Source organism: Caloenas nicobarica, chromosome 12, assembly GCF_036013445.1.
Source record: "Caloenas nicobarica isolate bCalNic1 chromosome 12, bCalNic1.hap1, whole genome shotgun sequence".
NCBI classification, from domain to species: Eukaryota; Metazoa; Chordata; class Aves; order Columbiformes; family Columbidae; genus Caloenas; species Caloenas nicobarica.
In genome coordinates this window covers 16,097,978-16,122,684 of record NC_088256.1, presented here as the reverse complement: position 1 = coordinate 16,122,684, position 24,707 = coordinate 16,097,978, and the positions used below count along the sequence as shown (strand labels likewise).

The following is a 24,707-nucleotide window of genomic DNA, read 5'->3' as shown; positions in this document are numbered from 1 at the left end:
AGGCTCAAAGAGTCTATTCTTTAATACGGCCATGGATGCTGTTCCATTTTCACTCTTCCCAGAGCACAAACCCAGCAGCAAAATGAAGAGACTATTCCAGAATTCATTTATAATGAACTAGGCAGCAAAATAACAACGAGGCGACAAAGTCAAATTCACATAGAGCAGTAATATCTGGGAATTCATTCCATGGGGCTGGAGTAACTTTTTTTCTGGCAGGACCACCTCACGCCTACCACACTCATCTTTTGGAAACACGTTCAAAAGCAGTGGTGCTTGAAACACAGGACTTAACCCCCAGCCCTGTCGCAAGCCAGTGAGCACTAAGTCACGCAGCGGGTGCAACCCAACTCATACATTTGTGGCTGTTTTCCTTTGAGTCCAGTGAACCTGAGTTTTCTTAGGACTGATATATCGCAGGACGTGCTTCACCTTCCAGCCACGGCCACTCAAGCCGAGTGAATTATCTGCAGTACCCAGCAGCATTGGCACCTACAGCCCTTGCGACCCCATCCAGCCATGTATGTTTTCCAGGGCTTCAGGCCAACACCGCATCTGCTACAGCAAGGCAGCTCCACAGAACCACCTCCAATTCCCAGCCGTCCATGCTGAGATCAAGATTTCGTGAACCATCTGAAGATTTAGCCTGCTTTCCCTTTGCTTGAGCCTCTTTTGTTGGAAAAGTGAGTTTGCAGACAGTTTATAATGGCTTATTACCCCAGACAGCTGGCTGAGAGGGCAGTACTGACGTACTAGCGAGAGTGCAGAGAAGGGAACGGAGCTGGCGAGGGGCTGGAGCACAAGTGTGATGGGAGCGGCTGAGGGAGCTGGGGGTTCAGCTGGAGAACAGGAGCTGAGGGGAGACCTGATCACTGTCTGCAACTGCCTGAAAGGAGCTTGGAGCATGGAGGGGGGTGGTCTCTGCTCCCAAGTAGCAAGCGATAGGACGAGAGGAAACGGCCTCGAGTTGCGCCAGGGGAAGTTCAGATTTGATATTATAAAAAAATTCTTCCCAGAAAGGGCTGTCAGGCATTGGAACAGGCTGCCCAGGGCAGTGGTGGAATCACCGTCCCTGGAGGTGTTTAAAAGACACATAGATGAGGTTTTCAGGGACATGGTTTACTGCTAGAGTTAGGTTATGGTTGGACTCGATGATCCTGAGGGTCTCTTCCAACTGAAATGATTCTATGATTCTCTCTTTGAGAGCTCCCCATCAGAAGGCGATTCATCACCATCGTTAATGGCGGGGCAACGCTCGCAATCACCATGGGGCCACAAACCACCCCCAAACCACGGTCCCGTGGGGTCGCTGACAGCCGGCACAGCCCCCCTCGCACCCCGGCCGTGTCCCGCTCTGAGGGGCCCGGGGCGCTGTGGCCCTCAGGCCCACGCCGGCTCCCGCGGAGCGGCCGTTTCCACGGCTTCGCCGCCGCTTCCCGCGGGCGCTCAGCACCCGCCGCCCCAGGCGGCCCCCAGACGAAAGCGGGAGCCAGCGCCTTTCGCGCCACCGCCGCCCGAGCTCCGCCGCAGAGGGGGACAGCCCCGGGCCTCGCTACGCCGCGGCACGACCGGCCCTGCCCGGCCCCGCCGAGCGGCCGGGCCGACCGGGCTCTGCGAGGGGCCGGCGCCGGGCGGCCGGCGCTGCCGTGCCCTGCCCTGCCCTCCCCCGCGGCGGCGCTGCCGGGCGGTGCGGAGCCTGCGCACTGCGCTCCCGCGGCCCCTCTGCCCGGCCGGCAGTCGCGCGTCCCGGCGCTGAAGATGGCGGAGGGCGGCGGCGGCGCGGCCCCCCCCTCCTGCTCGTCGTCCTCCTCCTCCTCCTCCTTGAAGGGGCTGCGGGAGCAGATGGGTGAGAGCCGGCGGCGCGGCCCCGGGCCGGGAGGAAAACGGGGGTGAGGGGGTTTGTCCCGGTCTGGAGACCCCCGTGCTCCGGCGGCCCAAGGGCACCGGCGGGGCCCGGTGCCACCCCCCGCTCGCCTTCCGGCCGCTTTCCCGGGGCGGGGGGAAGGGGCAGCGGGCGCGGGGCCGCCGCAGGCCGCCGGGCTTTGTGTCCGGCCGAGGGAGAGGCGCCGCTCCCGCCTCCCGCGCCGCCCGGCCCGGCGGGGCCGCGGGGCGTCCTGCGCGCCCCCCCGGCGGCGTTGGCTGCTGACTCGGGACCTCTCGCAGCTCGTAGGCAGCAGCAGGGGCGGCTGCAGGATGGCTCGGTTGCACGGATCGCCCGTTTTTCACCACTTCTTGACGGGCTGAACTTCTCGGTTTCTCTGGTGCTGGCAGCTATTCCGGATGGTTCGTCCGAGCGATGGGTCTGGTGGCTGCTCCGAGCCCCGACTGCAGAAGGCAGAGGCAGCGGCCTTCATTCTTCATCAAAGATTTGATAATGCCTTGATTTTTTTAAATTTTTTTTCACTGATGTCTTAAGAGGGCTAAAGAAACTGCTTTGATTTAGTCCTCCGGCGTTGCCTATTTATACTGAAGGTCCTTAATAATCTCATACTCTGAAATGTGCATGTGTGATATATGTTCCAAGCATAATTTCATGGCGCATCTCCACACGTTAGCTTTGTAGGTGAGCCATTAGAAAAGGTATATATTTTCTTATCCCAGACTAAAAAAAACAATAAGCAAAGAAAATCGTTTTTTAATCTAAACTAACTAATTTGGACTATGTACAAGAACTACTCTGACAGCCTCTCGCATGATTGTTTTGAATGTACCTGTGTAATTACATAAAGAAGGGTGCTGGCAAAACGTCCTGAATGCACAACTCTCATCTGGCAGTCTTTCTTCCGTGTGTAGTGTGTCAGAAATATTACTTAATTACTTTTAATTTCTCTTTCAAAATTAAGACAATCTAGTGCTCCAGAAGGATAACGATCTAACAAAAGATAGTGCTTCTCACCTGCACAGACCACGTCTGTTTGATCCTCCTCCTCGCTGCTAGAACTGCTGAATTTTCTTTTGTGTGCTGGATGCTTTAAACTGTGGTTCCTAAGTTTTTCTAAATCAGAGGGCACACACGTTTGCTGACAGCCGTCATGACCTAGATTGAGTCCCAAAACAGGGGTGAAATGTTCCTTGAAGCAGGCAGCTCCATCTCTCTTTAGATTATGCACATGTTCTAATGTGCACATCATGTTAAAAAAACAAAACCTAACAAAACCCTTACTAGATCCTGGAAAGGCTAGACCTTGAATTTTTTTTCCCTGAGGGGGTAGAAGTCACTGAACCAGAATCTAAACTTCAATTTACATAGAATGCATTTTTAGCAGTTACGTGCTAGAAGATGAACTCTTTGCTAATGTGAATTGAAGCAATACTGCCTGTGAGTGCACAGGCCGCTGCGGTTCTGCTCCTGACTTCTTGTCAGCAGCACTCCCTCGCTCCCTGGGGAAAGCAAATGGTGTTTAGAAACCATCCTTGCAAGCCAGTGGTTGACAGTGGAATTTGCAAGATAATTGCCACTGTATTTGCTGATGTTTGGAGAAGTCCTGAGCAGCAACCGAGTCTGATACCGCAGCTGTTCGGAGAAGATGTAGAGAAAAAAAAGACAAGGAGGAGGAACCTCTTTTGGTCCCGTGCTACCATCTGGCAGGCTTGGAGAGGGATGTGACTTTCTGCCTTTCTAAGCCCAGTTGGCTGCATGGGGAGCTTCTCAGTTCCAAAATACCTGCTAACTAGAAAACTCGCACCAGTTTATGCTGATTTATGGGCAGTTATGTACTTCGCCATCTTCATCAATCTGGACAGCAAACATCTACACAAAACAAATACAGTGCTGTGAGTACCTCCGGTCCTTTGCCAATGAACTCGTGGTTGGGAACCACACATTTGAGGCCAATAAATATAAATGGGTGGCATCTTGCTGAGAAACCACAGCTCCTTCTGATAGTCCAACTAGGAGGTATATATACCTTTTGTATAGGTGCCTTTTGTGGGTCCTTATTACAAGGTACTGTTGGATTCTGCTCTCTGTTACCAGCCTCTTGATACTGGTTTGATCTATGGCTGATGGGTCATTGTTAATTATTTTAGGCCTTGAAAGTGTAGAATCCCATGGTGCTGCTTGTTACTAACTTTTGTACCATTGTGATAAGTTTAGAGGGAATATTTTTCTTGCCAATTCAGGCTCGTATTGAGGTAAGGAAAAGGTGTTTCTCTTTCTTTGAGTATCAGCTGTAATTAAGATTCTGCAGGCCAAATGATGCCTGCTGTGTCAGTTCTACGATTCCTTTGCAAAAATCTTCTGCTCTTGCACACCTGCCCAATCTTACTTCCTTTAGGTGGACAACAAAAGCAGAATTTGCTACTACAATTAGAAGCTAGTTAACATGTTTATCTGTGATGCATGAATGTTGTTTCACACTAGAAATTAATTGTGATTGTACATTGTAACACAGCAGTGCATAAATGGCAGTTTCTTACTCCATTCTTGGGATCTATGCTTGCTGCTGTCATCGCTCAGGGATAAAGAGGAATTTTTGCTCCTAATACCATAAGCAGTGCTGAGCTTGTTAAGATTTGAGAAGAGGAGCATAGACCGTTACTTGTGGTTTACCCAGTAAGTGGGGTTTTTCTTGAGTGGTATGGGTAATATAAAAATACATATAATTTAAGCTGTTGTGGCCTACATTTATTGCTTTATCTTCATTTTCATGGCAATACTAAAATCTCCTATCCTGTCTTTTGTAGTATCAGTGGTATAGATTGTGTATTTGCTTTTGCCAGAGCTTGGCTTCATTGTTGCTAGGTATTCCACTAATTTATTGATTCACTGATGTGAAGGTTGTTTAAAACGCTATATTTTCCCTTCCAAGATCTAGAGAATCTTTTAGGAAACCTGTCTCAGGACATGGGACAACAATAAAATGTCTTTTCCAACAAATCTAGCTGCAGGCGTAATTCCCATGACCTGCGTGGCCAAGCCAAATTCAGTCGGAAGTTGTCTAATAAAATAACAGCTTCACTCTGTCTAATCAGTTGTTCCTCCCTGTGTAAGTGATGCTGTCTGGCTTTGTCTGTCTTGCCTGAAGCACAGTTCCTGGTAGCTTCTTTACCAAACGAGAATACACAGAATTGGCGTGAAAAGAAGGCTGGATGGATAACTAATAGTGGAACTTCATTGCTCAAGCAAGTGCCGAGGAGCATGTGCAGGTTTGTCTGGTCTCTAGGTAGTAGTTATAAAACATAACTTAAAACCACTTTTTCGTACCAGCACCTATGGAAGTATTAGAGAACCCCTTGGCAGTCTTGGTGGCAGAGTCCCACAGCAGAAGCTGGTGAGCACTGTCTAGAGAAAAAGATTTGGAATCCAGAAGCATCTGTCAGCTGGACAACCAATGACCTCTGTGTCAGAACTGCTTGCTGGAAGAAATAATTTACTTTTGAATTTGGATCCTTAAAAGCCTTAGGAATTTACAAAGTGGGTGTGAGCAGAGGTGGACTTCAAAACTTGTCTGGGAAGCAGTAACACAAGGGAACCTTTGCCAGGTTTCTGATAGCATGGGGGTGTTACAGCAAAAGCATCTTCAGTGTTCGGTTGTTGTCTGTCCTGGTGGTATTTTTACAAATCACTCACGCACGTTCTATCTGTGGAGCAAAGGTGGCCCAGTGACCCGGGCATTCAGCTGCTGTTCACTAAGTCTGGCTTCAGTTTCTTGTTTTGTCAAACTCCTGATAACTTTGGAGAAGGTCTTTAAGGTTTTTCCATGCTGCTTTTTTCCCTGCGTGGAAGTAGCATTGACACTGCTTTACAGGGTGCCAAGGTGATAAATGCAAAGAACTGCACAGAAATTGGATTTCATGTAGATCCCAGTGCTGAGAGAGAATGTTCCCAAGCTGGGCTGAGTACTTAATGTAATTGTAACGGCTATGAGCCCTAATTTCATTTTCTTCTTGTTTGTGGAAATGCAATAGTACAGAGTAGGGATAATTTCATGGTGATTCATAAAGATGTATGCTGTTTATTAGGCACTTAACATTTTGAAGAATACTTCCAATTGTATGTGATTTATAAAAAAGTTTTTTTCTAATTTAAAACTAAATTCTTGAGCTTTCTCCAAATGTATTCAAGACATATATTCTCCTAGCTGTAACAAAAAAAAATATCAAAACTGTATGCATGTACAGCATGTTTTGGAAATTTTGTATACAGAATGTTCCATTCTCTACGTATGTCCTCATGTGTTAAAATTACAAAAGGTAAATTTGGATTCCATGCTTCAGTTCAGATGGAAGTATTAAACAGATAACGACTTGCAAGGACCACAGCTCTGATGGTGAGAGCCCAGAGATACTGTGGCTTGTGCTGTCCCTGAGTGTGCACAGCCTCCAAATGTGACTAGAATAAGAACTGCTGCTTCTTTATACACTTGTGTTTTTCAAAAAGAAAGCGGATAGGAATATTTAAAGTAATGATATGGTATTATTCTCAGGTTTTGAAAGTGATAAGCGAGTTAAGAAGAAAAGCACTGGGTTACTATGAGATAAATGGAAGAAATACGCTGGGTTAGTCATAATCATAGGGGTATCAAATGCTGCTGTCTGTCTCCAAACTTGATTCATTAACTGGAGATGCTTGCAGTCCTGTTGTGAAAGGATACCCTGATACATACAATTCTGAGCATGCAATTTTAATGACATCTCTGAATATGACTTACCAGATGATAAGTGATATTTCAAAAACAAACTGGGGATTTCAAATTCCTGCCACAAATAAATTAGCACCATTTAGCTTCCAATTATGCAGCTTGCAACCAGCTAATTCTTAATTGATTATATGCTTTCTCTGTATTTGCACGTTCTTGTCCAATAATTAAAAATGTTCTAGATGCTGGTGATTAACTTGTTTGGAGCGTGGGATTCAGGGAAGAAAAATCAAATGTTGCTCCAGGTGTTTTTGTTTGGCAGAGCAGCCTCAGGTGCCCTGCACAACACCTCAGCCGCCCGCCCCGTGTCCCTGTGGTGTTCACAGTGTGCGTAAATCCACACAAGCATTTGCTTTTCGGGAAGCCTGGCCAGGTCGTTTGAGATTTGTTTTCTTCTAAATTATTTTCATTTTTCAGTCAGTTTTGAACTTCTGCTTTCTAAGTGAAGGATCCACAGCTGAAGTTGCCTTTGAAGACACTAGCCATGCTCAGAGTACTTCTGCCTTTCTTCATAGTGTTTTTTACCTTCATAATTCATAGAGAACTTTTAAAATACTGGTTTATGAGTACTTAACTGGCTCTTAATTTACAGACACCATCTGTTTAAATGCAGTGACCTGAATCTTGGGAGGGAGCAAAGATACTGTAGTGGCCTGTGAATCGCCGCCTCTGGGCAAGTGTTTTAGAGCTTCCAAGTGTTACAATTCCTTTCCCAAGTCCAAGAATGATTAGATACAATAATATAGAAGTCCTGTAGAGATCTTTATACTTAAAGAAAATAAATGCATTCTGTTAAATTGAAAGTTTATGCTCTGCTGAGTTTCGGCAAGAGAATTTCTTAAAGGAAGATAATTTTGCAGCACGGTGTTCATCAGTGATACATAAGTTGTGTTCTGGACATTCAAAACCAAGGACAGTCGTCTCCAGATCAGCTCAGCAAGTGCCACCTTACTCAATTTCACATTTCTCTGAAAGACTTTTCTGCCAATACGTAGTGAATTAAGCAAACACATCGTCTATTTGCTTCTTTTGCCCGTTTATCCTGCTTGGGTTTTCACACCCGTTTGTCATTTTTCTCTTACCCATTCTTTAAGCACTTCAGGGCATTTGTGATTACTTTGCTGAGGTCTTACAGGACATGCAGTGGAATGCCTCAGAGCTTTCATTTTTTAATTAGTTATGTTAAGAAAACCTGCAGTTCAATTCCTTTTACATTTTGTACCACTCTAGCAGTCAGTTTGCTGCATTAAACACACTGGACCTGCTAGTGTCTTACAGCACTGTTCTGGTGCATGGTGGTATTGAGTGAATCGAGTCTGGAGACTGGTCTCTAGGGGGTAAATGCTGACACATTCCATCCTCTTCTGAAGCAGAGACAGTGTTTGAATGAGCTCTGAAGTTGCCGTAAGAAATCCATCAAGTGTAAAAGGCAAAAGCAGTAGTGTTCACTGCTATCCTGTGAAGGAGCTATTATCCTTCTATCTAAAGAAAGCTCAAAATGCTGTTTTCACAGGGTTTGTCTCAAGTTAGTTGTGACTTGTAGTGCTAGGCTGCATTCTTTGCTGGCATTGTTTGGGCCGAGTGTATTAAACAATAGCCAGCCTGCAAAGAAGAGGACAAAAGCATTTGCAAGAACATGCTTCAGCAAGCAAAAGAAAGTGGACTGCTCAGAAAAGGGGGAAAGGAGTTAGCTGATTTCCAGTGTTAGGAACAGTGCAATATGAAACAAAGAAATAATACGATGGGGAAAACAGATGTGAAAGAGGAGAAGAGAGCAGGAGTTTGTCTTGAAGTTATTTTCGCAGTGGCCGTGCAGGATTGTGAGCAGGAGTCAGTTTAAGGGCAGCCTCCAGAGCTGGAGTAAAGCAGAGGTAGCTGATTTCTGTCTGACTTCTGCTGACGCTTGAGCTGGAATTACAGTAGGAACTAAACTGCTCAGAGTAGGTTAGAAGTGGGACTGCCCTAACATCTGTTAATCCAGTCCAATGTGAGGGACAAAACACATTAAAAAATTATTTTTTTCCTCATGTTCTTCAGGAGCCTGAGGCACTGGAAAGTGGTTGTAAAGAAAGTAAATGATCTGTACAGCAGAGTGGGGACTAATGATCTTCCACTCTGTGTTTAAAACTCCACCATTTTGCCTTTTTGGTCCTGTAGCTGTAAAATCTGTTTCTAATTTAGTCAGGTTTGGAGTGTTTAATTTGTATACACCTATATATGTTATGTCGTGCAACTACTACATTTCACAGTGAATCCACTTTAAGTGATGTAAGGGCATATTTGTTATAAACTGCTTTCATTTTAGTCCAGTGTATAAGGATATTTCGGAATTTGCACTATGCAGAAACAGGTAAATACTGATTTCTGTTACACTTGGGAAGGTTCACAAGGGACTTTGTCATGGTTTATTGCATCAGCATTACAGTCAGTGTCTAATATATCTTTAGAATAAATCCCTCAAGGTGGATGAAAGCAATTTCTGTCTGTTTTGCAGTTGGTGAGAAGAGTTTGTAGTTGCCAACTCACAGAAACTTTGTGCAGAAATATCCTCTTTCCATCTAAAATGCAGCTTTAATGTCTTCTGGTGGAGAATTCTGGTGGAGAATGAATACCTTAGTGCTTTGCTCCTTCACTGAGAAACACAATGAGTGTTCCGACCTTTCCAAACCTCTGGCTTCCCTGTGGCTGCGTCTTACTCAGACTGTGTTTCTAGACAGCAGAGAAACAACAGCAACGCGTGGCCGTTTGCTAAAGAACACGTTTGGGACTGCAAGGCAAGGCTCGTATATCCTTTATGTAGGAAGCATCAGCTCCAAAGAAAGGTCACTGTGCAGATAAGCTTGGTAAGCACAATGCAATAAACAGATTAATAACTAATGTCAGGTAGAGCAGGGGAATGATCCGAGTTGCATTAAAGCTTGGAGAGAGTTGGGAATGTGGGGACTGGAGAAGTGTCCCCTTTGGAGGACCTTTTTGTACAAATCATGGTATCGTATCAAAAGAGACTGGTGAAAGATTTGGTTTAAATAAAAAAGGGTGACAAGTGGATCGTGCAGAATGCAAAGTCTTTTCACATTCCTTTGGGAAGGTGAAGGAGAGAGCAGCAAAGGTGAAAATGAAGGCAGCAGAAAGCCAGTGAGTGAGAGCAGACTATCTGCTGTGGTTCAGTTCCATCTCTTTCAGGTGGTGAACAGTAACATACCTCACTAATAAAGAGCCCCATATTGCGAAGCCAGGTTCCTTTTCCAGAGAAGGGGGTGGATTTAACTTGCCAGCCCTGTGTACATGGTACAGGCAGTGCTTCTTACCCGCCTTATGATGGCTTTTGCAAGAGTTGGTGACATCTCTTCCTCTTTAAGCATTGTGCTGTCAGTTGCTTTTCCCATGAAGTAGAGAGAAGCATAACTCTTGGACAAGCAGTGTGAGCAGGGTTAAAATAAGAAAATACAAATGAGAACAGGAATGAGTAAAACCTCCATACGAGATGCATTCACAGTACATATCACTGGTGTTCAGACTCAGGATGGTACCCACCTGTTGTGGCTATTGGACAATGTTAGAGCATGCCTGACTGTGGAAAGTTTTTGGAAGTGGCTGCCAGTTCTTTTAAGGACAAATTTTGGCTCCTTGGTCTATGCTTGTATTACATTCAAGTTTGGTTTAGATTGTGTGCTTCCCCTAGGGAAAAGTGTGCAGACATCCACCCACAAATTGACCAGCAACCTTCCTGGTGCCTCTCTGAGTGTGCCCAAGGCTGAACAAATATGGTAACGTGCCTTTGAGATTGCTTCAGCCATATCTTTTTAGGTTTCCTTGTAAGAAATAAGTAGTGTTTTGTTAATGATGTTAATTTTTTCTTAATATTTCCAGCTCTCAGTCTGAGTATGGATGTTTAAGGATAAGTAAGAACTTACATTCTTGCAAACATGCCTCAAATACTTACTTGAGGAGCTGCTAATTCATACACATACAAAGGAATGGTTGTGTCAAGCAGTTTTCCAGTGGGATCGATACTTGTGATGAACTGAAGAAATTGTCCTAAACTGCCTTGAACATTGGGAAGAAAACCTGATTGTTGTAGAGAACTAGCTGCAGAAATGGATTTAAGGGGAGGAAAGCACAAAAAGGTAAGAAAATGGGTATTCTGTGCAGGAAATAAGTATAGAATGAAAGTGTGTGAAGAGTCTGGAATAAGGATAAGACACCAGGAAGCCCTTCTGGCTGGCTGAAGCTGAGAGACGGCGTGTACTGATTTCTGGAGATCTGTGTGCTTCCCATCTGGTGGCTGCCCAGACACAACAGGAGAACCATCTGCCTTCCAGCTGGTCTGTCAGGAGATGCCTACTAGGAGGTTGGTGTGTTTGCTTGTGGAGCCTGTCAGTCCTTGCAGCCCAAAGATGGGACGTGACGATCAACGGGGAGACACAGAAAGAAGGGGGAAGGCAGGGAAAAGAGGAATGCATACAGGGAGGGCTCCTCTGTTCATCTTTAGAATGTGTTGTCCGCCCATTTATGTGAGGGTGCGTCCTTCTTCTGGTGTCCTTTAAACAAGAAGTAATGGTGTAAAACCAGAACCTGATTTTTAAAGCATCTAACATATGATCTTGCATCCGTTTGTCTTAACCCGTGTTAATTAGTGAGTGGAAATCAGCTTAAAAGGCTGCGCAGAAATCTCAAACTTGAATGCTGACTTCCTCCGGCTTTCCTGAGAGCACGTACAAAAATTATTAAAAGGAAAAGGATCATGGCAGTGAAAAGGATGACTGTCTGCTAGACAAACAGCTGCCTGTAGTAGAGCAAGACAAACAAAAATGGCATTTTGCAGATATGACACAGTTTGCTATAAAAATAGAGATATTTGCTGGGAAGTTCAAACTCATTTTGTTTTGTATGTTGCTTATTGGCTTCTTTTTACCTGCTTTAAGCTTACATAAAATGCTTAACATTCAGGAGACCTTCTAACCTTCCTTTCAAAAGCTTAGTCTGGGATTTTTTTTTGTTTGTTTGCTTTGTATAGTAAGTCATTAAATCAGAAGAACCAGAAGGATTGCTGTATAAGTCAGCACTTTCTACTCCGTTTTCTAGTTCTCGATGGGAAGGGTCAAAAATAGTGGGAGAGGTGATGGAATGGATGCCCTAAGCCTTGCAAGGTAAAGGGATGGAGCCAGTTCAGTCCCTAATGAGGTTTTACCAAGAACAGCAACTGTGTGGGTCCTTTGACAGCCTTGGCAAGGGCCGAGGGTATTAACTCAGTGCAAGGATTGAAATAGGAATAAAGTGTTATTTTTAGCACCGGTCTCTTCAGGGCACGGAGGAAACCTGATCGGCGAAGGGAAGCGCCGTCGTGCCCAGTGCGAGGGAGGCGCCACCGCACCTGCATGGTCGGCGTGACCGTGACCATGACCATGACCGTGACTGTGCAGAGGGACATCGGCTTCACCTGGCACGTTGCCTCCTGTAGCGGCCGGTTCCTGGTGCTTCTGTTGGTTTGGTTTATCCACGATAGGCTTGGCCAGACACATAGTGCTGAGCCGTGATGAGGATGCAGAGGGAAAACTGCTTTGCAAATTATCTAACCATTTTATGTTCCAAATAGCCCTATTTTATTATGCACGAATGTAAATATTATTACTGGCCACAAGCATGGCTTGTACTTTTATTAATTTTAGCTCAAGTATTTAAAGGTAGACTACTGTAGATAAGCACACACATTATGCTGATCACTATTATGATTGTGAAAGCCTTTACTGACTACAGTGGGAGGGGAAGCTCAGGATAGAAATGAGATTTAATTTGCTTCTGAGAGAATTTTTCTTCTGCAGGAGGTTTGCTGCATATGTCCATGAAGGCACCTCCAGTAATGTGGCACATGACACAGGTTGTAGTAAAGTGTTGTTAACTGGTTTCCCATTCTGTGATATTCTGATTAATTACGGAAGTGTCAGGCTTATTTTACAGAGATAGTTAGATTTTGAGGAAAATTCTTTTTAGTGGAGCTTCGCTCCATAGCAGACTGCTACATTCATTGTGGAAAACTAGGCTAAACATACAGGCATCTGTGCCTAAGAATATTTAAATGTATTAACAATTAATATTTCTTTCGTCATTGTATCTATTTTTTTAAAGGTTGCGGAGTACAACAGTACGCAATTCATTTTCTTTTACTGTAGTAGAATGTGGATTTTGAAAATCACAGTTTCTTATTGTAAATTTACCGTAAAATTGAGAAGGGCCGTAAAACCTGCCAGTTGACCTGTGACTTGGTGAAGCTGAGCTCACACGTCTTGGGGACATACCTAATGTGATGGCTGTTCCCCTTTTAATAATCTTTTATTCAATTCCCCAGCTCACCTTTAATTCTAACTTTCTGTTAGTTAAATGGGTTGCTTCTGTGTAGCACAAAGGTGCCTTCCTAGTGCCTTTAAATCTGGTACTTTCCAATTTGTGTGTTGTTTCTATGCAAATAGTGAAGCATTGAAGCAGTGAACATAAATATTTTAACTGACATACAAAAAAATCCTGACATACAAAATCCTTTCCCTAGTTATTTCTAGACTATTTTCAACTCTGTCCTTTGCAAGCTGTCCTGTTTCTGTAACCCACTTTCCTGTTCTATAGAACCTCAAGTAATTTTATTGCAACCTTAATTAATTAAGATGAACTAATTGCTTTGCAGATATGACACATTTTTTTAAAAGGGTGCCTTCTAATCATGAACATTATTCAAGTGTTTGTTTATTTTTTTAATGAATAATTAAATGCATAATCACCTACATCCATTATGACTGGTTTGTTCAGCGAGATTTCTAATAATAAAATACTTCTGCAAGTAAAATAAGGTGAATATTGTACCTGTTTAAATAGCAGCTTGCTTCTTACTGTAACATTGTTACAGAAACTTGTGTGCTTAAAGTTTCTGAGCATTGAAGCAAAATTCCAGTGTTGGTCTTAACTAAACCTGGTGTAGGTGTAGGGTGAATTTATTCTGTTGGGCTCAGTTCCCAGCTGGACTGGGCTGAACTGGGTCAGGCTGCCCAGACGCCTGCTGACGTCCTCCCTTGCTGGTGGAGACTGAAGAAAAGGTGCAGCTGGGTTTCTGTATTTGTCTTAACTCTAAATGGTATTTGAAAGAGCTTATGGTCTTGCAGCCTTTGTGATCTTCAAAGGTGTCATTGGGTAGAAATGCCCTGGCTATATATTTTTGCTGTCAGAAAAACCTGCAGTAGGCTGGTTTTCCTTACATTATTTTCACATCTAATTGTGTTGAGAATATATAATTCTGTTGTTCTCCGCTTTGTGAATTTTTGGGCTAGATTCCCACCCATGTGACATGCAACAGTGTACGAAATCAGCTTTTTGACTGACTTCTGGTCTACATAGTGAAATTACAGTGAGCCCTTTTTTAGCAGTTCTCTTTGCCGATTGCTAATCTTACCATGTCGCCGTATATCTGCTCTCTGACTCGTTCCAAAAGAGCCTCAGAGATGTATGGGATGGAGCCCAGGAAGACTTTTGTTTGGTGCTGCAATGAAAAATTAATTCAAGACATGGCAACAGCTGCGGGTGACAATTTAGAGTTGCTGAATAAGTATTGTAATCTGCATTTATCACTGGCATCACATGGGATTAAACACTTTGAGGTGATTGTTCTTGGGCACAGCCTTAGGGAGGGTTATTACCATGACACAACTAGTTGTCATGGCAATGGATGGAGAAGAGGGAGACTCTTCCTTCCTCCTTTACATTCTGCACTACTCTATTAAAGGGAAGCCTGAGCTCATGGACAAAGCCGTGTCATCTTTTTTTAAACATAACACCAAATTCTACCATTCTTCCTTCATGTTACGGTTGAAATCACGGCACGTTACACATGACTTTTGTGGATCGCCTTTTCCATTTAAAACAGGCGTCGACCTCTGCGTTCTCGTGTTTGGTTGGTTGCGTGGTGTGTTCTGTTGCTTCCCCTGAAGTTGGGCTTTTCTGTAAAAACCAAGTTGATGTCCCTGTATGTGTCGGCCAAGGTGGGGACGAGGTGTCAGCGCTCTGAGGACACCCCAGAGCTGCGCAGGGCAGTGGGGCGATGCTGTCAGGCTGCCCTGCCTGCTTTCCCTGTAATGCTTCACCTTCACACCCTCAAAGGTGATGAATTAAAGTGAAAGTTGATACCAAAATAAAGAAAATCCATGGAAAGTGACACAGTAAATTAGTCTCCCTGACGTCTTAATGAGTTTCATTATTTAGTGAAATTAATATTGCTGGCATTTCATTTCTGTGTGATTAACTGGGAGTCATCGCCCTGCAGTTCACTGTACTCACCTTAGTGAAACTCAAGTAAGGTAAATGGGTCTCTGCACAAATGCTTAAATTACTGTTTTGGAGTCTAATTTATAATTCAAGCTTACTTTTGCAGATCCAATTTTAGAAATACATTGTAAGCATTCCTCAGTGGTTTACTTTATGCAGCTAATCCTTTTTGTTTCATGTTATGAAATAATGAAAGATCTTCATAAACCTTTCCCTGTTTGAGTCTCGTTGGAATATGATTCTAACAGTGTCAGTCAACTACTACATTTGTGTGGTCAGCCTGCAAATATACATGTGGTAGCAAGGAGTTTTTATTAAGTATAAGTCAGACTCGTAACTATACTAAATATTGTTTTTCTTCTTAGAAAAGTTATTTTAAAAGTTTGATTTTTTTTTTAAACTCTATAGTCGTTTGCTACACATTTTTAAACATAAGGGTTTGTAACTGTTGTTTTTACAAAGAACAGCTGTGCCAGGTCTGAAATCTTATTTGACAAGTTTTTTCTTCTTACAAGTTGAGCAGTCCTAAGTTACTTGTTTAATAAAAGGATCTGCATCCTTGAATATAATTTTGTGTATTTATTTTAGATATTTATTTCATGAGGTTTGGTTGTAGCGCTTTTCTTACTATGGAATGATTCTTTCTCACAGTTGCTGCAGCCCAAGCCATAGCAGAAGAAAGAAGAAGCCAAAGTGGCGTTAGCCCTGTTGTGGTCCAGACCTCAATAAATATAAAGACAGCAACTAAACCAGGTATAATTACTGGTCATTGTTCTTAATGAAGTACTGGGTTCAGAAGGGAGAGTTAGTAGGGAATGAATAAAACATCTTTTAAAAAGAAGTTTGATGCTCTCTCTTCAGGAGGCATCAGAGCATAAAGCACTTGGTAGATGGTTTATAGATTCATTGAAGGTCTGTTTTTTATGACAGACTTTTGCTCTTGACTCACTCAGAATGCAGTTGATGACGTTACCTGTCTTTTCAGTGGGTCATAACAACAAAGATATATGTTGGGGCTTTTTTGTTTGTGTTTGGTTTGGGGGTGGTTTTGGTCTGTGCTCTGGTCAGGTGACCAGTTCACTTGTTGCTGAAATTCAAGTTTTTATACCTGCAGAGACTTAAGCAGTCTTGGTTCTGCTTAGCCTGCAAATTAGCTATCTATCCTGCAGCGCTTTGAATTTGTTACGGTGGGTGAACTATCTGTTCTCAGATTGAGTTTTCCTAGGTTCCTGTGATTCTTGATCATAGGAATTAATATGTACAAGAATGAGGATCAGAGCTGAATTTGTAACAGGGATATGTTCTTACACATCTGACTTCAGCTCAGGTTTTCTTTTGACCATATACATTTCGCCTCTCAATCTTGTGTCTGCTTTCTGCTGCACCTGTTAAAAGCAGTGGATTGGTTGTTGTGAGGAAATGAACAGGGGAAAAAGGAGGGTATTTGGCTTCCTATGAAGTTTTCAAATGATGTCTTTAATCTCTGTATAGACTGCAGGTGGTATGTGTATCTCAGGAAGTTCCATACTCCTTTTCATAATAAAGACTTCAGATCTTTTTTGTTTAAATTTAAAGGTTCAAAATAACTGACAACTACATCTTCAATTTTTCTTTTGGCAGTGATAGATGGTTCCACTCTAAGAACAGAAGAAAGACAAAGACTGGCCAGGGAACGCAGAGAAGAGCGGGAAAAACAACATGGTATTTTCATGTTTCATTTAAAATATTATTTCCTAAAATGTTTGTGATAAAGGAATAACTTACTCTCTTACTCCTCATTCAGTCACTTTTTTCATCTTGGCTAGGGACAAGAGACGAGGTCTGCTCTTGGTCTTGCATCAGTGACCGTCTGTGAACCTGAATGCAGAAGTATTAGATTTGAGAGGGAAACGTTCCAGAGATTTTTAGCTTCTTGAAGCTGTGTGTCACTTCTGACCTTCCGTTTGTTAGTGACCACCAAGCAAATTTAGACAATTTCTTATTGAAAGCCTTCTGAAATGATAACTTTTAGCTTAGAACTGCTTCCTATATCCCTGAAGACTGAGGTGTGGGAAACACTGATTCAGAGAAAACCAAAAGTGATGTAGATAGTTGAATGGCTTGATTGTCTTTAACACTGCTCCCCTTGTTTCCCAGCATGCTGAAATGACTCCTGGATTAAAGTGTCAGCAATATACGCTTTATCTTAGCAAAGAATCTGAGACCTAGAGAAGAGCATAAAACTCTTGCCTGACTTTATGCTGTTTGTGAGGGGAATCAGCGCGTCTGTGCAGCAGGAGATGGTCACAGTGGGCCCTGCACTCCTGGCTCTCGGTCTCCCAGTTGTGAGGGATGCTGTCTTTCTGACCTGTATGTTTGTTTCTTAACATAAAAGCAAAGACACAAATCAACAGGAATGATTGTGTTATCCTAACATGGAGAGAGCATAGTACTAGGACGTATATAAATTCAGAAGTATTTTGGGGGCCTTAGATGTAGATCCTGCCTATGCATTTTGTTGGTGTAATTACCTGGTCTCTCGGCTCATTGCCACAGAAGATACTTCCCCTGTGTATCCAGTGGCTTTTTGTCACAGGACTTGAAGTTCCCTGTTAAACTACACCCAGCTGTTCCTAGGTGGAGGTCGTGGAGGATGGTGACATAACTATTTTGAACTTGGGTGCAGTAACTGGGGGGTTTTCCCATCTTGTCACTCAGTGCTTTAAATCTTTTGATCATATCTTGCTCTTAAAAAAATGAAAATCACGACATAGAAAATTCTGCCCTTTGATGCTCAACTTACATATTATGATGCCAAGAAAACTGTATGCTTAACGTGAGGTTTATGCATATCCTGACATGCCTGTCCTGACAGTGGAGTCAGGAAAGGTTCCAGTTCCTGCCCAACCTGGGGACAGAATTAGACACCTCAGTCATCAGGCACAGTGTCATCCAGCACTGTGATCTAATCTTGCTGTATGTTTTAGCTTTAAGTGGTGATAATTTTGCTCGATAGCCTTTTGCCTGTAAGTTGTATTGTAATATCAATTTATAGTTAAGTTTGATTTTAATTTTTTCTTAAAAATTTACAGCTGCCAAAGAGACACAAATCCTTGAAAAGGAGAGAAAAGCAAAACTCCAGTATGAAAAGCAGTTAGAAGAAAGGCAAAGAAAGCTAAAAGAACAGAAGCAGAAAGAAGAACAACGGAGGGCAGCAGTAGAAGAAAAGAGAAAACAAAAAATAGAGGAAGAAAAGGTACTACACATCAAAGTTCTAGTGTTTTAAAGAAACTCTGATGTTGTTTTCCTTCATTACCATGCTCTGGACTGAAATAGAAAGTTACGGAAGTGGTGAATGTATTAGAACATAAAAATATTTTCCATATCTGTACAGTGGGCTATATAGGCACAGGTCCTCCATCCCCATCCCAGGCATAGCTTTAGCTATACCTGAGGCACCCAGGCCATCAGGAGCTGTGGCTGCTGTTTGGCCACTGGTTATTTTTCACATGAGCAACCAATTCACGCCATATTCCTAGATTTTTTGATTCCTTTCAGTGATCTTTGTAGATTCTGTTTGCGAAGCAGTGTGAGTGACAGAGCTTAGACTTTTCTTAATTCTGTGTTTTGGTTCCTGGGAGCCCCACTGTGGCCTAAGAGGCTCACATTCTTTCAGTTCTTCTAAATTACAATTTGTTACTATATGTTGTGCAGCTGATAATGTTATCTGTGTAGTTACCATTTGCTGCTTTGAGCTGTGTATTGACTGTTCTCGCTTGACTCCTTGCCTTTGCTTTGACTGCTTGTGGACCAGCAGAGCAGTACTTGAGTTGTGGAGTTCGTTGCAAGATTGATAGAAGCTGAGAGTAGAAATAAATACATGAAGTTACGTCATCCCCTTTGAAGAGTAGATCTGCTAGTGTGTATTAAATGTGATGCAAGTTCTGAACGCGTTCTTTTCCAGGGTGTCAGCAGTAAAAACATGACATGCACATGTGTTTTTGTAAGCTAGTTTTAAGAACTTGCTGTGGGTCATTGATGAAGAGCCTGTAAGCCTGGCTGGCTGTTCCCTTGGAGTCCAGCCATCATTACGTTGTTCTAGCCATACATCTTTTTTTACCCTTTTTGGCTGACAGTATTCCACACTGGTGTTTGGTCATCTGTAATTGGCTTCTGGGTGTGTTCAGATTGATAATCTGTTTGAACTTCATGGAATAGTTTACATTGCTGAAGAACAAGCAGAAATGTCTGGGTGGGCCTCGACTGTGGTCCAGTGCAGCATCACCTCTTTAAGCAACTACTTTAAGCAAAAAGCATCCTTTATGCTTCAAGAAATGTTGCCCCTAAGCCTATAGTACATTTATTCACGTAATTTTGAGGATGGTGGATATGTTTTAAGTGGCCACTGGGATGAATAATCAAGGAAGACAAGAATTAGCCAATGAGTGTTTGGTTGGTGTTAATCTTGTCTTTTACTTGGTCCCTGGAGGAAGATGACTTTGTACGTAGAGAGTTATACATGAAGAATCCAGCAGTTGGGAAAATAGTGTGCACTTGACCTGTAAACCTTGCTTTCAACCAGAAAGTGAAAATGGATCTTGATTTCTGTACTCTGAAATTAGAAAATAATCACTTTTAAAGAAGCTAAGCTATCTTCGGGCAACATTTGCCAGCAAGATACCACCTACACTTGTAAATTTAGTAGACAGAAGTGCATAAAAACACAGTCTTCAACACTCTTGTTTGATACTTCAGCCAAGTCTCATTTAATCACCTTCCTTAGATAAAGTAGAAGAAGCAGCACCATAGCAAATACTGTGGAAAAAGAAATGGTTCTCTGCCTAAGAGAGTCTTGAAGACATAGCCACGGCTAAGGATGAGCTACTGGTCTGCTCACAGTTACTCAATTATTTTGTACAGCTGTGCAACATATTATATTGATGTCTTGAGTTGATAACTGATTTTCTGTTGTTTGTAAAGTGAAACCTATGTCTTTACTATGACTTTGAAGAATTACCGCACTGCAGATACCTCCATGGAAATACCATCTGCAGATTACATAATGTCTGGGTACTCTGGCACCTTAGGTAAAGTCTAGTTCAGGTTTCTTTAACAGAGGGGAAGCTAAGCTTTGTATTTCAAACAAAAACTTTAATCTTTTTTTTTAATGAACAGAATCCTTCCTCCCTTTCTTCCAAGTATACTTTGTTACATACCACGGCTTTTTTAGTTTGTGTTGTGAAATGATGTTGAAAGAAGGTGAAACTCTTGTGTCCTCATGAGGGAGAAATGTTTGGATAATGAGTCCCCTTGGCATCTTACTGCAATGTATCAGCAGTAAATACTGCTTCAAAAGATCGCTGGGGATATGACTATTCCAGAAGAGAAATCTGTTGTTGACACGTGTGGAAACCGGGCTGGTTATGGAGAAGAAGCAATCTAGCGTGGTTACAGTTCATTTTTATGCACAAGAGCTCAAGTTCCCCCATTAGCAGTTACTAGTCTTCGAGATGGAAGAAAAAGCTGCTTTTAGTCCTCTTTGTCCTGTCAGAAGTTGGGGTCTGGAGTTGATAGGTCTTTTATGGCTTAACTTCTTGCTATTTCTGGTTTCATCGTTATCTGTATTAATGCCGGTATCCGTTAAGACTTGGGTCAGTGTTCATATAGTTCTCTGAAAATACAAGTAACCTTATACTTGGTATTTTATAGTGGAGAATTTTTAGCACTTTTTAGAAATAACTTCAGCATATAAGTATTTTTAAGGGCAAGCAATTATTTTTGCTCAGTTTGGGGTTCATCTCTATTTAGAAAATAAGTAGTGCTGGTTACTGGACAGGAAATCTGTTTGGCGGCTATTTTAAGTAAAGAGTAGAATAGATTATCTGTGCTTTAGCTCAACCTAATCATGTCTGCAGCGTTTTGAAACCATTAATTGCCCTTAGCATGCTTTGCATAATAGTTTTTGTAAAAAAGCTTGTTATCAGGCAGTACAGGTAAAACAGATTTTAAATCATATTGGGAAAAAAAAAATCTATATTTTGTCTTCTGGCATAGATGTGCTTTATAGTTATACAACTTCATAGAGGTGTTGTTTGATGATAGGAGCGATACGAAGCAGTTATGAATCGTACCTTGGAACGGAATCAGCGACTGGAAACACGACAGAAGAGATGGTCATGGGGAGGGTCTGTAACTCCAGATTCAGAGAGCAAAACAGGTAAGCAGCACCTTTTCTAGCATGGCTAAAATCACAGAATATTATGTATGAACACTGGCAGGTGCAGCACTGTTCACAGGGACCTGGGCATCCTCTCCTATCTTGGATCTTACAACGGGAGTTACGGTTAGCTCTTAGGGAAAGATTCATATCCATACTTGCCGTGAAATGCTGCTCAGAGCCATTTTTGACTTTGGGAAGAGCCACATGGAAATACAACACCTGGCAGCATCGCATTGCCAGCCCCCAACCATCAGATAAGGGTAATTGTAACGAGAAAATAATTCAGAGTCCTTCAGATGCAGTACATGTAATGGTGTGCTAAGACTGACGATAAACAGAATGAAAAAACCCAGTTGTGCTGTAGTATTCTGTGTAACATGTTTCAAACACACGCTTAGAGTTACAGAATGCTAACTGGTTATTTGAATGACCTGTAATGGGTAAGGAGATGAAGTGGACAGTGTCTGAGCTCCTCAGAGAACAGGTTCTCATTGGGCTGAGGCCAGTTGTATGAGGTTCAACAAGGCCAAGTGCCAGGTCCTGCACTTGGGTCACAACAACCCCAGGCAGCGCTACAGGCTCAGGGAAGAGCGGCTGGAAAGTGCCTGGCAGAGAGGGATCTGGGGATGTTGGTGACAGCCGGCTGAACATGAGCCAGCAGTGTGCCCAGGTGGCCAAAAAGGCCAACAGCATCCTGGCTTGTATCAGGAATAGTGTGGCCAGCAGGGCTAGGGAAGCGATTGTGCCACTGTACTTGGCACTGGTGAGGCCCCACCTTGAATCCCATGTTCAGTTTTGGGCCCCTCATCATAAGAAGGACATTGAAATACTAGAGAGAGTGCAGAGGAGGCAATGAAGCTGGTGAGGGGCTGGAGCACAAGTCTGATGAGGAGCAGCTGAGGGAGCTGGGGGTTCAGCCTGGAGAACAGGAGCTGAGGGGAGACCTTATCGCTGTCTGCAACTGCCTGAAAGGAGGTTGGGGCATGGAGGGGGTTGGTCTCTTCTCCCAAGTAGCAAGTGATAGGACAAGAGGAAATGGCCTCCAGTTGCACCAGGGAAGGTTCAGATTGGATATTAGGAAAAAATTCTTCACGGAAAGGGCTGTCAGGCATTGGAACAGGCTGCCCAGGGCAGTGGTGGAGTCACCATCCCTGGAGGGGTTTAAAAGGTGTTTAGACGAGGTTCTTAGGGACATGGTTTGGTGCTAGAGTTAGGTTATGGTTGGACTCGATGATCCTGAGGGTCTCTTCCAACTGAAATGATTCTATGATTCTATTCTAGATTAGATGATGCATTTTAACACTTTAATTTGAGCTCAGACTGTTTCACACAATTAACTGCTTCTGCTTGTAAACATTCTGAAATCAGACCAGCAAATCAGGATTGCAGTGGAGGGGATCCTTTCATCCACTACCTAACTGGAAGACCCTGCCAATAAGAAACTTCATATAAATTATTGTCCAGGAATAAAATAAAACAAAATTGCTTCAATTCAACCTATCTTCTGAATTGGTGGAATTAATACTAAGTGTGTTTTAGTAGTGTCTTCTTCTGTCAGCTTGAGCATTGACTTTTAAATGTTTATTTATAACATGTTTGAAAGTGCTTTGTTATAAATTATCATTATGATATCCATTATCTCCATTTTTTGGTGAACTTGCATTGTTTGCTATTTGACCTTGTGACTTAGCTTACAAACCTTCTTCTTCTACAGAACAACAGGCTGCAGATGAAGGTGGAACTGGTGGTATTGATTTCTAAAATGTTATTTTTCTGTTGTTTTACACTCACTACTAACTTTTTAAACTTGAGTTCTTGTTTCTCTGAAACTAAGGAAAACCGTCTTCTGAGCGATCTTTTCCTGGATCTTGGCCAGCTGTGCAACAAATGCAATTCCTAAGTAGAAAGCAGTCCCCTACATTTTAACTATCCCTCCCAGCTAATTAAACTTCAGCTTAAGTCATGGCATCCCAAGGGAATTTTCAGGGAAAGGATATGTGCATTTGGGTTTTCAAAGATGTCTGGATACAGTACGGGGGAGAAGATAAATTCTTAGTGGTATGTATTTGAATATGAATTGGTTCAGTAGTCTAAGAGGTTTTTTGTTTGCTCGGTTGGTTTTTTTTAGGGCAGTTTCAAACTCTTTCATTGTTTCCTAATTTGCAAAAAGTACATGCTAGGGCTTGGTTTGTTTTCTTTTTGCTTTGCTTTACCAGCAGTTGAAGTAACATTCGCAAAATCAAATATTTTGCTGAAACTCTGTGAAAGGGAATGGGTCCTTTGTGCAGTTTCGTGCTTTTTCCATGAAAGGTTTTGCAAAATCAGATCTGTCCAATTATCTGAACACAATTCTATATATTAAATGTGTTTTCAATGGATTTCTGGCACTTGTCAGTGCGCAGACTGAGCCATTCATAGAAATGCTTTGGATCACTGACACATTTGTCAAGGCTATATGTTTAATAAGCAGAACTATTTCTTGTAGCTAGTTTAAGATGATAGCTCTCAGCTGAGACCCAGCTAAATCTGAATTCTGAAAATCTGTGCATGCTCAGGGCATTACTAATTCAATACAGCTGCCTCATAACGCTAACAATATGAGAGTTGAAAATGCAATCGAAGTCTGATGGAGTATGATTTAACTACTGTGGCTTATTCTGGCAACACAGCAGAACCATGTGTATTTTATTTAACTTCTCTCTTCCCCTTCTCTGCACAGCATGAATCCCTAATTTTCTTCAAAATTAGCCAGTTTGACTGGATTGGTTTACCTGTTTAACATGTGTTTCTTGGATACATATATAAATCCAATTACTGTATTCCACATTACCTAGTTTCATGGTTAAATGGCATTTGGAAGTCACATTTGCTTTACATGTTTAAGAAGGCACTATTTTTTTCCTCCTCCATTCTTTTCTACCTTACCTAATCTAAAGCTGAACTTCATAACAAAATACTATCCTTTGTGCTTTCCTAATTTATGTGAGGGAATGAGTCTTGTCTGTCCTTTGATTGTGGAGGAAGATCTTCAGTGCTCATTAAAAATAAAGTTTCTTCCAACAAATATGCTCCTGATATAAAAATGGGCACTTCAGTTGTACCTTGTACATTACAAGGAGGAGCAGATATGTTTGGCTACAGTAGATCAATTTGGATAACTTGGCACCAATTTTGAAAAAATTGACTGTGGAGATAAACAGATAATGTAGTGTTCAACTAAGACACTTGTGCATCCACACTGTTTTAAATTTGTTTGATTTTATGTTGGGGTTTCAAACCTACCAATGTCTTGCCTGGGCTGGATAATGTGGAATCAGGGTTGAATTCACACTTCACTTATTTATTCCTATTTCAGGATCATTCTTAGCTTTTTTTCTTTGTGGGAGCTCCTCACATAATTGTAATTTAAATTCTAACCAAACCATGCAGGATGCCAAGGTCCAGCTGACTTTCTAGAAAAAAATCCTCATTTGGTCCATTTGACCTTATATTTGCATAGCTGCTGGAAAGACAACCATGACCTTTTTTTTTTTTTACTCTGAAAAATGGCACCACTTGACCTC

At 42.4% G+C, this 24,707-nt stretch overlaps 1 protein-coding gene across 7 annotated transcripts in view; it reads left to right on the top strand.

Moving 5' to 3' along the window:
* The first annotated feature begins 1,725 nt into the window (after positions 1-1,725).
* MAP7D3 (MAP7 domain containing 3) overlaps positions 1,726-24,707 on the top strand; it is a 47,493-nt gene continuing 24,511 nt past the window's right edge. For 5 of the 7 annotated variants that reach the window (XM_065643241.1, XM_065643235.1, XM_065643239.1 and 2 more), the window contains exons 1-6: positions 1,726-1,846; positions 15,597-15,698; positions 16,566-16,646; positions 18,017-18,180; positions 21,027-21,141; positions 22,859-22,891. In XM_065643241.1, the coding sequence (XP_065499313.1) occupies positions 1,759-1,846; positions 15,597-15,698; positions 16,566-16,646; positions 18,017-18,180; positions 21,027-21,141; positions 22,859-22,891 (583 nt within the window). In that variant the 5' untranslated portion in view covers positions 1,726-1,758. The remainder of the gene's footprint in view (positions 1,847-15,596; positions 15,699-16,565; positions 16,647-18,016; positions 18,181-21,026; positions 21,142-22,858; positions 22,892-24,707) is intronic. The other 2 variants (XM_065643234.1, XM_065643240.1) reach the window with 2 other exon arrangements.